This window comes from Mesoplodon densirostris, chromosome 14 (assembly GCF_025265405.1).
Source record: "Mesoplodon densirostris isolate mMesDen1 chromosome 14, mMesDen1 primary haplotype, whole genome shotgun sequence".
NCBI classification, from domain to species: Eukaryota; Metazoa; Chordata; class Mammalia; order Artiodactyla; family Ziphiidae; genus Mesoplodon; species Mesoplodon densirostris.
The window spans coordinates 77,895,897-77,913,346 of NC_082674.1; the positions used below are offsets into that span (position 1 = coordinate 77,895,897).

The window sequence follows — 17,450 nt, forward strand, 5'->3', positions numbered from 1 at the left end:
AAAGCACAAGGGCTCATTTCCCTTTCACCTGACCTTCAAGGGAAGAGTGCACTCCTGGAAAATATGGAAGAGTTGTGGTATTCCATGAGCAACAATGGTCTCTGCCAAAATCATGTGACACCACTTTTTGGCACATGGCAGACATACATTAATACTGAATAAAAGAATCAGCAACTAGGGCTTCCCTGGTGGCACAGTGGTTGAGAGTCCGCCTGCCAATGCAGGGGACATGGGTTCGTGCCCCGGTCCGGGAAGATCCCACATGCCGCGGAGCGGCTGGGCCCGTGAGCCATGGCCGCTGAGCCTGCGTGTCCGGAGCCTGTGCTGCGCAACAGGAGAGGCCACAACAGTGAGAGGCCCGCGTACCGCAAAAAAAATAATAAATTAAATAGATAGATAGATAGATAAATAAATAAATAAAAGAATCAGCAACTAAGTTAAAAAAAAAATGAAGTTACCCAAGGCATGTCCTATGCCTCTTCAGTGATAGTGGATTGACAGCTAAATTCCTACTAACATAAGCTGGTATGGTACTGATGTAAATAATTTTGACAATATTTCCTTTAAATCATTTGGGAAATAATAAGAAGCTCCAGTGCAAGTTTATGTACAGGGATGCTTTTAAACACTATCCAGCAGGTGGTGCCAAAGTAATGTCTCTGAAGAGGGCTAATCTCTATTTTTGGCCTCTAATTCTTGCCTTCAAAATTTTTATTCATTTACTTTTACTTACCAAATGCCAATTTAAGGATAAAATTTAAAAAAAATTTTTTAAATATACACAAAGAGTACCACCATCCTGGTAAAAAAAAAAAAACTTTTCAGGTAAACTTTTCAGGTCTCCCTGGTGGCGTAGTGGTTAAGAATCCGCCTGCCAATGCAGGGGGCACGGGTTTGAGCCCTGGTCCGGGAAGATTCCACGTGCCGTGGAGCAACTAAGCCCGAGCACCACAACTAATGAGGCTGCACTCTAGAGCCCGTGAGCCGCAACTACTGAGTCCACGTGCCTAGAGCCCGTGCTCCGCAACAAGAGAAGCCACCGCAATGAGAAGCCCGTGCTCGGCAATGAAGAGTGGCCCCAGCTCCCCGCAACTAGAGAAAAGCCCAAGCACAGCAACGAAGACCCAACGCAGCCAAAAATAAATTAAAAAAAAAAAAACTTTTCCTTTAGGTATATTTCCAGTCTCTCTCAGAATTAGAACTTGAAAGCTCCAAGGGGCCTCTGAGCTCATTATACAGATGAGAAAATAATGAACCAGCAAAGCTTCCTTGGCCCCAGGTCTCTCAGGCCAGAGTGGGAGCCTCTCTCCTAGATTGCTTCTCTCAACTCTGGATCCTCAGGGTCAGAGGGAGGGAGGTGCCACAGGCAGGTTGAACTGCACATCAAAACTTGAAATATACTTTCTATGATTTGGTTATCCCTTGCTATGTCATTTTATAGTACTGTGCTGTCTTTCACTCTAGCCACCAAATTCTTGTCTCTACATAAAGAGTCATAATTCTGATTCTCTGGTTCTTAATTTGATAAGTGGACGTTTCCTTGAGGCATAGTAGACTCCAGAGAGTTAAAGACAGTGTCTATTTTATTTTTAATGCTACTGAACATACTGATAATAAAATATTCTATTCTAAATTTTATCTTCCTATTTTGTTTTTTCAATTTCTTTTTTATTTTTAAGTTTTTGGCCATACTGCGTGGCATGCAAGATCTTTGTTCCCTGACCACGGATCAAACCTGCGCCCCTTACTGTGGAAGCGCAGAGACTTCCACTGCACTGGACTGCCAGGAAAGTCCCCTTTCTTTTTTAAAAAAAGAAAATTAAGTGGGGAATGAACAAGCTGGCCTTTTCACTAAGAAATTGCTTTTTAAATAATGGATTTGTTATTATAAAATGTAGTTGTGGATTTCAAGTTCTGATAATGGAGAATTACCTTCTGTTGAACCAACCTTACCCGCAGACAACAACTCTAGATAAAATTTAAATAACAGCTACTTTGAAGACATCGGAGAGAGACAGAAACAGGGAGACACTGGAAGGTACTCAACACTTGGATGAAGGGAATTGTACCGGGTGCATTTCCCATTTTTATGGCTTTTACACTCAGGGCAGGCCACAGTTTGTGCCAAGTGGAGATTAAACCCAGATATAAAACCTGAATTTTACCTGAGCTGGAAGACAGAAATTAGAAGAACCACGACAGCTGGAAAGTGAAAGAATTACTGAAAGAGAGAACCAAAAACGTAAGAACCATTCTCTGTGCATAAACCTCCCAAATCACTGGCTTGCCCTCAACTATGCATGTATGGTGGTACAGACTCCATGTACCCATCTAAGGCTAAAAAATGAAACTAAGATTTCTGCTAATATAAGAGACAAAGTTTGGCTAGAGTCCAACCATGTAAACTGCCTGCTTAAAAACATAATGTGGGGTGACATCAGAGAAAATGGGGACTAAGGACCTCTGAAAATTTATCATATAAACAATGGAAATCCTCATGAAAACTTTCAGAATTAACCTTTTTTGAACTCTGGAAATTGACCAGTCTTGCAGCAACCTAGGGAGCATTTATTCAAGAAAAATTCCTGAATTTCAGTAAGAACATCAAGCTTGGTGGTGTTCTAATTTGTCCTACTACCATACTCTGTTCCCCAGCTCAGCAGTAGCCTTCACAATTAAGGGTCTACATTCCCAATACTGCAGGGGGGCAGAATGGATTAAAGACCTAAGTTAAGACCCGAAACCATAGAACTCCTAGAAGAGAACACAGGCAGAACACTCTTTGGCATAAATTGTAGCAATATTTTTTTTGGATCAGTCTCTGAAGGCAAAAAAAAAAAAAAAAAAAAGCAAAAATAAACAAATGGGGCCTAATTAACTTAAAAGCTTTTGCACAGCAAAGGAAACCATCAACAAAATGAAGAGACAACCTACTGAATGGGAGAAAATATTTGCAAATGATATGACCAATAAGGGGTTCGTATCCAGAATATATTAACAGCTCATACATCTCAATATCAAAAAAAAGAAAAAAAAACCTGAGTAAAAAATGGGCAGAAGACCAGAACAGACGCTTTTCCAAAGAAGACATGCAGATGGCCAACAGGCACATGAAAAGATGCTAAACATCACTAATCATCAGAGAAATGCAAATCAAAACCACAATGAGATATCATTGTCAGAATGATAACCTGTCAGAATGGCTATCATCAAAAATACCACAAATAAAAAATGTTGGTGAGGATGTGAAGAAAAGGGAACCCTAGTACACTGTTGCTGGGAATGTAAATTGGTACAGCCACTATGGAAAATAGTACTGAGGTTCCTAAAAAAACTAAAAATAGAACTGCCATATTATCCAGCTATTCCATTCCTGGATATATATTGGAAGAAAATGAAAACAATAATTCAAAAAGATACATGCACTCCAGTGTTCATAGCAACATTATTTACAATAGCCAAGATACAGAAGCAACCTGGGTGTCCATCAACAGATGAATGGATAAAGAAGATGTGGTACATGTGTACAATGGAATACTACTCAGCCATAAAAAATGAAATTCTGCCATTTGCAACAACATGGATGGACCTAGAAGGTATTATGTTTAGTGTAATATCAAGTCAAAGAAAGAGAAATACTCTGTTATCACTCACAGGTGGAATCCAAAAAATAAAACGAAAGAATATAACAAAACAAAAATGGGTCACAGATATAGAGAACAAACAAGTGGTTATCAGTGGGGAGAGGGAAGGAGACAAGGGCAAGATAGAGGTAGGGGATTAAGAGATACAAACTCTTAATTATAAAACAAATAAGCAACAAGGATATAGTGTACATCACAGGGAAATATAGTCATTATTTTATAATAATTTAAAATGGAATATAATCAGTAAAAATAATGAATCACTATGTTGTACACCTGAAGCTAATATTGTAAATCAGCTATATTTCAAACTTTTTTTTTAAGGTTTTTTTTTTTTTTTTTGGTTGCACTGGGTCTTAGTTGCAGCAGGCGGGCTCCTTAGTTGTGGCATGTGAACTCTTAGTTGCGGCATGTGTATGGGATCTAGTTCCCTGATCAGGGATTGAACCTGGGCACCCTGCATTGGGACAGCGGAGTCTTATCCACTGCGCTGCCAGGGAAGTCCCCTATACTTCAATTTTTAAAAAAATCCAAAACCCATGAAATTTAAACAAACAATAAAGTTAACAAAGCCAAAAGTTTGTTCTTTGAAAAGATAAACAAAATTAATGAATGTCTACCTATATTAGTAAAAAAAAAAAAAAAAGAAAAGAGATCGATGGGCTTCCCTGGTGGCGCAGTGGTTGGGAGTCCGCCTGCCAATGCAGGGGACATGGGTTCGAGCCCTGGTCCAGGAAGATCCCACATGCTGTGGAGCAAGTAGGCCCGTGAGCCACAGCTACTGAGCCTGCGCTCTAGAGCCCGCGAGCCACAACTACTGAGCCCGTGTGCCTAGAGCCTGTGCTCTGCAACAAGAGAAGCCACCACAATGAGAAGCCCACGCACCGAAATGAGGAGTAGTCCCTGCTTGCCACAACTAGAGAAAGCCCGCATGCAGCAATGAAGACCCAATGCAGCCAAAAAATTAATTAATTAAATAAATAAATTTATTTAAAAAAAAAAAGAAAAGAGAGGGAGAGAGAGCCCTGATTACCCATATCAGGAATAAAAGAGGGGCTATCACTACATATCCAACAGATTTTTAAAAGATAAAAAGGGAATAATACCAATAATTTATGCTAATAAATTTGAAAAATTAGATAAAATGGGAAAAGTTCTTGAATATTCTAATTTACCATAATTGATATAAGATGAAATTTAAAAATCAAATTTTATAACATACAGACATGCTTCTTTATCTTTTTGAGGTAATTTTAGATTTACAGAAAAGTTGCAGAATTAGTCCAGTTCCCTTACTCCTTTCATCCAGCCTCCCCCTTTGTTAACATATAACCACAGAACACTTGTCAAAGCTGTGAATGAGGGACTTCCTTGGTGGTGCAGGGGTTGAGAGTCCGCCTGCCAATGCAGGGGACGCGGGTTTGATCCCTGGTCTGGGAAGATCCCACATGATGCAGAGCAACTGGGCCTGGGTGCACTAGGAGCCTGTGCACCTGGAGCCCGTGTTCTGCAACAAGAGAAGCCACTGCCTGCAGCAACTAGAGAAAGCCCATGTGCAGCGATGAAGACACAGTGCAGCTAAAAATAAATAAATTAAAAAAAAAAAAAAAAAAAAGCTGTGAATGAAACCTTGATACAGTACCTTTAACTAAAGCACAGCATTTATGCATATTTCATCAGTTTTTCCACTAATGTCCATATTCCATTCTAGAACCCACTCCAGGATCCCACACTGCGTTTACTATGTCTTCTTAGGCACCTCTTATCTGGGGCAGTTCCTTGTCTTCCAGATCTTTCATTGCCTGATAATACCAGTTAGGTATTTTGTAGTATGTCTCTCAATGTGGGTTTATCTCATTTTTTTCTCATGTTTGGATTGATGCTATGCATTTTGGGCAAGAATGTCACAGAAGTGATGTACCTTTCTCTGTGCCTCAGATCAGAGGGTACATGATATTGATGTTGATATGCCTCATTGATCCACTGTAAATTTAAATTTTTCCCTGTCTAATATTTGTAAATATTTTGGGGGAGATACTTTGAAGCTATGCAAAACTCCTGTTTCTGCTTAAATATTTACCCAGTAATTTTAGCATTCATTGGTGGGTCTTACCTGCAGCAATGATTACTGTAGTGTTCTAAAGGTGACTTTTCTATTTTTTACATTTTTTCTACTTTTACTGATTGTAATTTTTCTGTAAGGAAGAGTTGTCCCCCCCTTTTTATTTATTTTATTTATTTAATCATTTATATATGTATAACCCAATGGACTCATAGATTTGGGTTCCACTGCATGTAACAGAAATCCAACTACCAGTGGCTTAACCAAACAGGGATTTATGTTTCTTAGCAAACAAGACATCTGGAAGTAAGAGGCCCAGGACTGGCATGTCTCAAAGAAATCATTAAGGAAGCAAGCTCCCTCTGCCTTCTCTCTTTCTTTCTTTCTTTTTTTTTTTTTTAGTTTATTTTATTGAAGTATACTTGATTTACAGTGTTGTGTTAATTTCTGCTGTACAGCAAAGTGATTCAGTTATATATATATATTCTTTTTCATTATGGTTTATCACAGGATGTTGAATATAGTTCTCTGTGCTATACAGTAGGACCTTGCTGTTTATCCATTCTCTATATAATAGTTGCATCTGCTAATGGCAAACTCCCAATCCATCCCTCCCCCTTGGCAACCACAAGTCTGTTCTCCATGTCTATGACTGTGTTTCTGTTTTGTAAATAAGTTCATTTACGTCACGTTTTAGATTCCACATATAAGTGATACTCTATGGTATTTGTCTTTCTCCTTCTGACTTACGTCACTTAGTATGATAATCTCTAGGTCCATCCATGTTGCTGCAAATAGCATTATTTTATTTTTTATGGCTGAGTAATATTCCATTGTATATATGTACCACATCTTCTTTATCCATTCATCTGTCGATGGACATTTAGGTTGTGTCCCTGTCTTGGCTATTGTGAATACTGCTGCTATGAACTTATGCCTTTTCTCTTTCTAAACTTCCATCTGGTCCTCATGGTCATGGGGTGGCTGCTGCACCTCCAGGCACTGGGCCCATGCTCCAGGCAAGAGGAGGAAGGACACACACCAGTTGAGTCTGTTTCTATTTATCAAGAAAGTGGCTTTCCTGGAAGCCCCACTCACCAGACTTCACTTATATCTCATCAGTCAGCACTGGGTCACGCAGCCGAGGGAGTCCGCATTTAGGGAGTCTGGAGAGGTGGTAGAGGGGTATTTTAACTGGGTATATTACAACCTTAGACAAAAATAGTATTGTATTAACCAAGGGGAAAGATGGTCAGTAACCTCTTAGGGCCTCGCCCAGAGAGTGTGTGTGCACAAGCTTGATCGTGTGTGTGTGTCACTTCATTTCCTGTTAGAGCCACAATTCTGGAGAAAAAAATTATTTTCAACTTATTGCCAATGGCCACTCTTATCAGTCAAAAGCCGAGAGATGGCTTGCTCAAGTTAGTATAATGTGCAGATGATTTATTTACAGGATATGAACAGGATGTACAAATGCCAACCAGGGGAGTGCCCTATCCCAGAGCTTCTAATGCAGGTGCTCTTCCTGTCTCTGGACCCAGGAGGATGAGAGGGAGAGGGGCTGCTGGAATCCCAGAGAAAGAGAGGGATGGAGAACAGATTGCCTTGAAAAGAGCAGTGATCTTCTATCGAGGCTTGAGTCAAGCTCGGGACCTCACCGTTCTCTATCTGACCTCCCACTGAGCGCCTCCACCTGCTACACACAGCCAGAGGACACAGCACCGAAGGGTGTTGACGCAATCCCTACAGGTTGGCATCGAGGCAGAGGGCAGGCTGGGAATGGGTGCAGAGTGCCTCCGGAGGGACACATAGAGTCATCTGGCAAAGCCGTCCTGTTTTGAACAATATTAAGTATGAAATTCTAGACCCGGGAATTAATTTCAACAATTCCTCGGAGGTTATTGTAATCAGGCCTAATTGTATAGGTGTAATCTCAGTTTGCAGTAAAAATGTATCCCTGAAAAATTACTCCCGAAGCTAATTTTGATATATCTGCCTTAGAAGATATCAAACATTGGCCGAGGAGAACAATGAGCAAAGTCTTGTGTTTAGTTTCTAATGCAGCAGAAAGCATGCTCCTCGGGATCGGACACACCCAAGTGTAAATCCTGTTTCTCCCGATTACTCACCTGATGTTGCTCTTGGGTGATCAAGCATTCTAAGCCTCAGTTTCCCAATCTGCAAAATGGGAATAATAATAGGACCTATTTTGCTGGGTTGTGAGGGAATCAATGAGAACATTCATGAAACGCTTAACAGAGTGCCTGGCATACAGCAGGTGCTAAGGATATGTTGGTTCCCTTCTTATGTTGTCCCCGTGTGGAGGACCATGAGTCAGTTTAGGCAAAGACTCTTTAACTAAGCACCACTATACGCTAGGCACTGTGTTAGGCACTTTATATTCATCATTTTGAAATCCCTTAATAATTCTTCAGATAAATGCTGTTTCCATACATAGTTGAGGAAACTGAGACCTGCAAAGCTTAGGAGAGTTGCAAGGTCACACTGGCAACATGTAGTGGGTAAGATCCGGCCCAGGTGTGTCTGATTTCAAGGGCTGTGTGTCCTTGGCTGCATCCGTACTCTGCCCCTCCCACAGGCACTTGGACTTCACTGTGGAATGGCATTCATGGATTTGCAGCATTTCCTCCTTTTGGCAGATGTTAACTGGTGTTTGGTCTTTAATCAAGGCACAATTGAGTCTGTTTTCCTACAGATTTTCATTTTATAAAATTGGAAACGGTTTTGTAGGGAGGAAAGTCTCTTCTAGCTGTCATGACCTCATACATAAGCGGACAGTCTTCAAAGTTCAACACAGGAGTACACGATTTTGTTGGCTGGGGCTCGAGATTTAGTGTGAAAGCCTCCCGTAGCCCCTCACAAAAGGGCCATGCTCGGAGCTGGCACCTGATAAATATTTGCGTAAAGAGTAAATTGGACTAAGTCACTGCACTCCTGCTAGACCGTCCTCCCCCTGTTCCTATCCTGTTATCCTGGCTCAGGCTCACATGCTGGGCTTTGTTCCTGGGCGCCTTTGCAGGTGCTTAGTGGGGGTCGATTACACTTAGAATCACAGATAGAGGTGAGTGAAGGAGACAAAGAGGGAGAAGCAGCTCAGAATGAGATGACAGACAAGATTCAGCCACAGAGAAGCCCGAGAAAGCCGAAAGAGAAAAAGCGACGTGTCAGTCACTGTGAGGGTCCCAGGAAACGGCTCTGGAATGGCTGATTTAGACTGGGTGCTGCTTCTGATCGGGTCTTAAACAGATTTCTACAGCATAACTTCCTCCCCCATTTTGTATTCCCACTTTACACAGGGGATGTGAGTGTATCCGAGAGACAGCACGGAGCCCAGGAGATGGCAAGTGATTCTGCCCAAAGGCTTTAACAATATTTTCTTTAGACATCTAGGCCCCCTTCATCCCCTGACATTCCAGAATAGTCTCTTGAAAATGAAATATAGAGGGAACAGAAGAAACAATATCGAGGTAGGCCCATCTTATCAAGTCAAAGGTTGGTTTTCGGAGCCCTGAATAGAGGGCGCTTGGTTTATTCTCACGGTCTGTCTGCTCCTCGCAGCCTTGGCAAGTCTGGCTGTGGAGGGTGTGCCTTGATGACCACAGGTCAAGGGCGGTTGAGGACAGAGAGAGAAGGGACGGTACTGCTGGGGCAGTGGGACCTTAGAAGGTTAATTCGGAGCAGATGCCAGAGCACTAGACAGAAGTCAGCCGTAGGACAAGGGAAACAAATGGAAATCGATAATAGGGAAAAAACCTCTGTGTTGAAACTTAGAAATGCTTGAAAAGTAAAAGAAGAAGAAAAGAAGGAGAAGAAGAAGGGAAGAAGAAAACCAAAAAATAAAAAATAAAAGAAACAGGAAAAACTCTGTTCCTGTAAATAAAATTCCTGAAATCCTATGATTGCATTATTTAAGTAAAATGTGGGATAAGGTAGCCTGTGCTGGAACCAGCCCTGCTCTGGAGACCTTTGGGTTTGCAAACCATGGGCAAGTCACTCAGCCATTCCCGGCTTCAGTTTCTTCACTGGTGAAATCAGGAGTGCCTTCCAGCTTTATGAATCCATTCAGAGGGCTCAAGGGGACAGTAGGTCTTGTGCACATCTGTCTGGTTCCAGCACACATCTGTCTGGTTCCAGCACACAGCCGGAACACGCCTGAGAAGCCTTGGCTTTGGGGGCTGCCATGTAAACACAAGGTAGGATAAAATACCAAATAAACACAGCCACAGTGACCAGAAGGAATCCTTCCTTGGGGGTAGGGGTGGGGAGAGTGCAGACAGAGAGGGGGACGCTGGGCTTTGGCCCAGAGAACAAAGGCAGAAAACCACTATTTCCACAGGCCGCCCGGGCTCAGGTCACCGCTGCCCAGCGCCCTCCACCTGGACAGGGAAAAGCAATCTTCTGCCCAGGTCTCTCTCAAGCCGTCTCCCCAGGAATGCAGATAAGAGTACCAGACCTGCTCTCCTTCCTCCGGCAGGAAGGTGGAGGGGGCAGCCCAGCAGGACTTCCTGGGTAACTCCTGCCCAGGTGGCCAGGCTGCACCAGGCGCCACCAGTCCCCTTTCCAGGGGACTCCAACTTTCCTTTCCAAAGGAAAACAGTTCCTGCTCTCAGGCTGCAGCCTTCTGAGCTCTGTGCCTTGAGCTCTGAGTGGGCTCTGCTAAGTGAAATTCGGAAAAGGAAAAATAGATTTGAGGCTTGGCCAGACTTGGTGTGCACCATGACATCTGCAGTGTTGCCTTCTGAAAACATTCTTCCAGTAAGAACTTAAATAATGTTTTCCAGGAGCTTGGGGCTGAGGCCATCTGGTTCCTCCCACAGCCCCTGGATGCAAGGACTCAGACTGCTCATGTCTGCCCTTCCCAGCGGCATTTCCCACCCGACCTCAGCAGAGCATCCAGTGTTCCCATAACCCGGCCTCCGGTCCAAACTGAGTTTCTCCTTCCGTTTGGGGAGTGGAGGACAGCAAATGAGGAGGGCTGTCGATTCTGAGTCACCGTGCGTGTGTGTTCTTGTACCCCGATAGCATTGTTTAAAAAGACACTAGTCTGCTCGGGTGGAGAACTTGGTCTAAGTTCATGAAGCCCGTCTCCTGGCCATTCTAGTCCCGTCTTCCGAAGGCCGTGGAGGAAGATGTCCTCACGTGAGCTCTGAAGTTGGACACACCTGGGTTTGAAGCTCCACTTTCTGCTGGGTGATATCAGCCTCAGTATCCCCAGCTGGGAAAGGGGCGGGTCAGGAGCGGCCCGGCGCGGGGTGGGCTCCCGGGATCCCGCACGCACGTGCGCGCCGCCTCGGCCGCCTCCCCCGCCAGGGCGCTGAGGATGCCCGCGCTCGTCCTCGGCGTCGCGCCCGGCCTCCTCGGGGAGCCGCGCGGGTTGGGCGCGCTCCCAGGCGCATTCCTGGCCGGGCAGCCCCTCCTCCTCGGCCTTGGCCAAGGGGCTGGCGCCTCCCCGCCTCGCCGCGATTGTCTCGTGCGGGCGGCTGCGGACGCTCCTGGCCGCTGCGGCTGCAGGTCTGCGCGCGGCGCACCTGGACCCGGGACTGCGCCTCCCGAGCGCGGCGGGCCCGGCTGCGCTCCGGGGCTCCCGCCTCCCTCCCTGCCCGAGCCGCTCGGGTCCGCGCGGAGCCCCGCTCCCCGCAGGGGCGGCTGCGGCATCGGCTTGGGACAACCTCGGCAGGGAAGGCAGACAAAGTTATTTCCCCTTCCCAAGCAGAAAGGTTCCGATTGGCAAGATGGTGCCCAACTGTCCCCGCGCGCTCTTCCTCCTGCTGCTTTTCCTCGCCTGCCCCGAATCGCAGGCTTCCCAGGTCAGTGTCCCTCCCGCCCCTCCCCTGTCCCGCTTGCAGGGGAGGCCACGCCAAGGCCGGAGGACCTGGGCTCACCACATTCCACCGGAATGCTCGGGCTGGGGGCTTGGAGCGAGGCTGGAGCTGGGGTTCAGTTTTCAGAGGGAAGCGTGAGATCCCCCCATCTGTCATCGGATGCATCGCGGGCTGGGCGTCTGGGAGAACCCGGGCTGGTCTAGCCGAGCAGTTTGTGCGAAAGCCTCGGTCCGCTGGGGGGAGGGAGAGAGAGGGCTCCGCGTGAGAACCGTGCGTTGTAGAAAGATTGCCCTGGGATTTATGAGACATTGGTCTTCCTCAGGTCTCCAGAAGAGCTCCCTGCTCACCCAATTAGGGTAGAGGTTGTCCGCTCCCCTCCAACTTCCAACATTTAAATTTCTAACTGAAATATTCTTACCACCACCAACTTTTAAATTTATTTATTTTATTTATTTTTGGCTGCGTTGGGTCTTCGTTGCTGCGCATGGGCTTTCTCTAGTTGTGGAGAGCGGGGGTTACTCTTCGTTGCGGTGCGCAGGCTTCTCATTGCGGTGGCTTCTCTTGTTGCGGAGCACGGGCTCTAGGCGCACGGGCTTCAGTAGATGCGGCGGTGGGCTCAGTAGTTGTGGTGCACGGGCTTAGGTTCTCCCGCGGCATGTGGGATCGTCCCGGACCAGGGCTCGAACCCGTGTCCCCTGCATTGGCAGGCGGATTCTTAACCACTGCGCACCAGGGAAGCCCCACCACCAACTTTTAAAGGCTCAGAACTTTCTTAGCAGTTCGCCGCGTTTCCCAGGCAGAAACAGGTGGGAGGTTTCTGAAGCAGCCTCACCTGAGCCTAGGGGAGCTTAGATTTGGGACTGCATTTCTTTCCCACACTTGCAGGCAGCTTGCCGTTTAATTTTTCTCTCCCTGACGTTTGTGTCTGTTGGAGTCCCACTGGATTTATGTGCTTGACCAGATTCACTTTTACATTAAGCAGTAAAAACTCATGGTTAAAATTAAGATGAGAATGCAGATAAAAATGCGTCTTCCAAAGGTGAGACTGGAATTGCTCAATTCAGAGCCAGCTATCACCAGACTGGCTCTGGAAACTGGAGACCCCTCCCTCTGTGACGGCGTGTCCCGTGGGCTGTGGGGCAGCTACCCCAAGAATACCGTCCATAAAAATAATAGTAACGGCAGACGGAAAGAAAGCTCACTGAGTGATGAGTGCTGTATTCTTTGCTAAGCATCTTCCAGGCTCTTTATTCTCAGAGCAGCGCTGTGAGTTGGGAACTATTGTCATCCCCATTTTGCAGATGAGGGAGCTGAGACCCAGGGAGATTCTGACTTACTCAAGTTCACATGGCCAGGAAGGAGTGGAGTAAATTTAATCTCTCTCCTTAGTCTCCAAGCCATTTCCCTTCCCCACAGACTCTCACCCATGGGCTGAATACCTAACAGGCACATCCGTGGCCACCTAGAAGCCCTTGGGGCACAGGAAGGGGTTCCAGGCAGGGAGAACTCAGTTCAGACCAAACACGGGCCCGTGTGAGTGCAGAATATGGTGAGTTGCCACTGCAGGAAGTCACTCAGCCACCAGGCAGCAGAAGCCTGGTCTAGGACCACAATCAACGCACCCAACAGAACAGTGGGGTGTCCCACCCACTTTGCAGATTACGTAATAGAACCTGAGGCCCAGAGCTCAAAGCCAGAAGCACAGGTAGGTGCATCCCTAAGCCGGCTCCCCACCCAGGCCAGGAGAGGGGGCAGGGTGGATAGGAAGTGCCAGAGGAAGCTGAGGGGCTCTGCATTGCCATTATCTGATCTCGGAAGGTTACCTGGAAAAGTGGTGACACCTTGGCAGTTCTCAGATGTTTGCAGCTGCTGTTCAAGTGGGGAAGTAAGCTCTCTCAGGCTTTGGTCCTGGGGGAGATCTGGGTCCCATCCCTGCCCTGCCACGTCCAGGCTTTCTCACATTCCTTCTCCTCTAAGCCTTGGTTTCTTTACCTGCGAGAGCACATGCCTCACTGGGCTTTGTGAAGGGGAAAGGGAGCAGAAGGGATTCTCCATAGAAGTTAGTTTAAAAATTCTAGTGAAACTGTCCTTCACCCAAAGTCCTATGTAGTCGGGGGAATCTCACCCCTAATCCTTGTCTGACTTTTCAGCACATCTGTCCTGGGTCACTTTGCAAGATTTCTGTGACCTGCTGTTGGAGAGCCAGTGGTCCTGGGGAAGGAGGGGAGGTTGATCAATGTGGGGGTCCCGTAAGTGGGGGCCCTTTCCCAACACTACTGCCCACTCTGTGGCCTTCCCCCAAGAAGAGAAACCGCCTTGCTGGAGAGACAAGAAAGGGAGAACATTTAACACACTCCACGCCTCACCCTCTTCCCCCACGATGGCTCTCGGCCTCCTCGTTGCCTGTGGGGGGGGGGGGGGCTATGGTATTTCAGAACGTTTCCCCTTCTCCAAAACCTCTCCTTGTGATCACATGTCACAGGGTTCCAAATTCCACCATTAGAGATTCATTCTTTTGGTTGTCTACTCCCAGTTGATACATTGCTTTTTACAGTTTAATGGGAAAGAAATGTTTTTGGTGTACATTTCCATGCTTTTAACCATAGAACTATGTTCTATATGTGGTACTCACCACCACAGTCAGGAGACAGGACAGTTCCACCACCCCAAAATGACATCCTCATGCCCTGTGTAGTCACACCCTCTGGCCACCCCAGTGCCTGGCAACACTGATCTGTTCTTCAGCATTATAGTGTTTTCATCTTCACAGGGTCATATAAATGGAAGCAAAAAGTACATAGACTTTTGACTGACTTCTTTAACTTAGCATAAAGCATTTAAGATTCTTCCATGTCGTTCTGGGGATGCACAGTTCCTTCCTATTGCTGGGTAGTATTCCACTGTGTGGACATATCACAGCTTTTTTTTTTAAATCAGTTCAGCCATTGAACTGAATGACACCCATATGGTATCAGTTCCAGTTTTTGGTGATTATGACTAGAGCTGCCGTAAACATTCCCATACAGCTTTTGTGTGAATGTAAACACTCATTTCTCTTGGGTAGATATCTAGGAGTGGGATTGCTGGGTTATATGGTAAGTGTATCTTTAACTTTGTCAGAAGCAGCCAAACTGTATTCCATATCAGTTGTATCATTTTGCATTCCCACCAGCAGTACATAAAGACCCAGTTGCCGTGCATCCTCACCAGCACTTAATATTATCGGGTTTGTCTGTTTGTTTCTAAGTCACTCTAATAGGTATGGAATGGTATCTCATTGTGGTTTTAATTTCCATTTCTCTAATAACTGAAAATATTGACATCTTTTCATGTGCTTATTTGCCATTTGAATAGTTTACTGGGTGAAGTGTCTGTTCAGGCCTTCTGCCCATTTTCCAAATGGGTGGTTTGTTTTCTTATTGTTAAGTTTTGAGTATTCTTTATACAGTCTAAATAGAAATCCTTTATCAGGTGTGTGAGTTGCCAATATTTTCTCCCTATCTGAAGCTTGTCTTTAAAAAAATTTTTTTAATTTTATATTGGAGTATAGTTGATTTACAATGTTGTGTTAGTTTCAGGTGTACAGCAAAGTGAGCTAGTTATACATATTCTTATACCTATTCTTTCTCAGATTCTTTTCCCATATAGGTTATTACAGAGTATTGAGTATAGTTCCCTGTGCTATACAGTAGATCCTTGTTGATTATCTATTTTATATATAGTAGTGTGTATATGTTAATTCCAAACTTGTAATTTATTCCTCTCCCCACCCCACCTTTCCCCTTTGGTAACTATAAATTTGTTTTCTAAGCCTGTGAGTCTATTTCTGTTTTGTAAATAAGTTCATTTGTATCATTTTTTTTTAGATTTCACATAAGTGATGTCATATAATATATTCCACATAAGTGATGTCTGACTTACTTCACTCCGTATGATAATCTCCAGGTCCATCCATGTTGCTGCAAATGGCATTATTTCATTCACTACAGCTTGTCTAAACAGTGTCTTTCCCAGAGCAAAGATTTTAAATTTTGGTGAAGTCTAATTGATCGATTTTTTATTTTTATAGATTGTGGTTTTGGTGTCAAGTCTAAGAACTCTTTGACCCCAGATCATGAAAATTTTCTTGTATGTTTTCTTCTAAAATTTTTGTAGTTTTGCATTTTTACATTTTGATCTGTAATTTATTTTGAGTTAATTTTTGTGTAAAGTGTGAGGTTTATGTTGAGATAAACACTTTGCATGTAGATATCCAGTTGTTCCAACAGCATTTGTTGAAAAGACTGTTGAATTGCCATTGAATTGTCTTAGCAACTTTGTGAAAAATCAGTGCATCATATGGGTTTATTTCTGCCAGTAACACACTATCTTGATTACTGTAATTTTATTTATTTATTTATTTATTTATTTATTCGGCTGCATTGGGTCTTCGTTGCGCACGGGCTTTCTCTAGTTGTGGCGAGCGGGCATCTACTCTTTGTTGCCATGCACGGGCTTCTCATTGCGGTGGCCTCTCGTTGGAGGGCATGAGCTCTAGGCGCACGGGCTTCAGTAGTTGTGGTGCGCAGGCTCAGTAGTTGTGGTTTGCGGGCTCTAGAGCGCAGACTCAGCAGTTGTGGCGCACAGGCTTAGTTGCTCCAGAGGCATGTGGGATCTTCCCAGACTAGGGATCAAACCCATGTCCCCTGCATTGGCAGGCGGATTCTTAACCACTGCACCACCAGGGAAGACCCGTTACTGTAATTTTATATAAGACTTAAAATTGGATAGATTTTAAGACTTTATTATTCTTTTTCAAAATTGTTTCGGTCATCATAGCTTGTATTTCCATTAAAATTTTAGAATCGGCTTGTCTCTATCCACAAAATTCCACTGGAATTTTGATTGGAACTGCATTAAACCTACTGATCAATTAGGAGTGAATTGGCATCTTAACAATATTGAGTCTTCCAATCTGTGAAAACAATATGTCTTTCCATTTATTTAGATCTTCCTTGATTTCCCTCATCAGCATTTTTTAGTTACCAACAAAAACATGTTTTGTTAGATTTATATCTAAGTATTTCATTTTTGGAGCTATTTTAAGTGGTATTAGGTTTTAAATTTTTTCATTTCCAATGCTATATTCCTTGTCTATGGAAATTCAGTGGGCTTTTCTGTGTTGACATGGTGTCCTGTGACTTTGTGGAACTCACTTATTAGTTATAGGGCATTTTTTGTGTATGTAGATTCCCTCAGATTTTTTTACATAAACAATCATGTTATCTGTGAATAGGGGCAATTTTATTTCTTCCTTTCTAATCCATGCGCCATTTATTTATTTATTTAGCCTTATTACACTTGTTAAAACTTCCAGTACTGTGTTGAGTAAGAGAGTGGACATTCTTGCCTTGTTCTAGAACTTGGGAAGAATGCATTCAGTTTTTTAACATTAAGTGGGATGCTAGGCTGTGGGTTTTTGCAGATGCCATTTGTCAGGTTAAGGTTCTCTTCTAGCCATAGTTTGATAGAGTATTCATTATGAATGGATGTTGAATTTTATCACATGCTTTTTCTGCTTCCATTGACATGATCCTGTGGTTTTTCTTCAGTCTGTTATTAAAGTGGATGACTTTGACTGAATTTTAAAATTTATTTTTAATCTTTTTAAATTGAAGTACAGTTGATTTACAATGCTGTGTGATTGATTTTCTAATTTTGAAACAGCCTTGCATTCCCAGATAAACCCTAATTGATTATGGCATCGTATACATCGTCTATATTTCTGGATTCTACTTGCTAATGTTTTGTGAGAATTCTTGTATCTTGTTCATGAGGGATATTGGTGTATAGCAGGGGTCAGCAAACTATGGTCCATGAGCCACATCCAGTACACTGCTGGTCAGATCTGTCCACACTGAT

General features: G+C 44.2%; 1 protein-coding gene across 1 annotated transcript in view; it reads left to right on the forward strand.

The window, feature by feature from the left end:
* The first annotated feature begins 11,047 nt into the window (after window positions 1-11,047).
* FBLN7 (fibulin 7) overlaps window positions 11,048-17,450 on the forward strand; it is a 42,991-nt gene continuing 36,588 nt past the window's right edge. Inside the window, 2 exon segments of the mRNA XM_060117780.1 lie at window positions 11,048-11,404; window positions 11,406-11,534. Of these exon segments, the coding sequence (XP_059973763.1) occupies window positions 11,048-11,404; window positions 11,406-11,534 (486 nt within the window).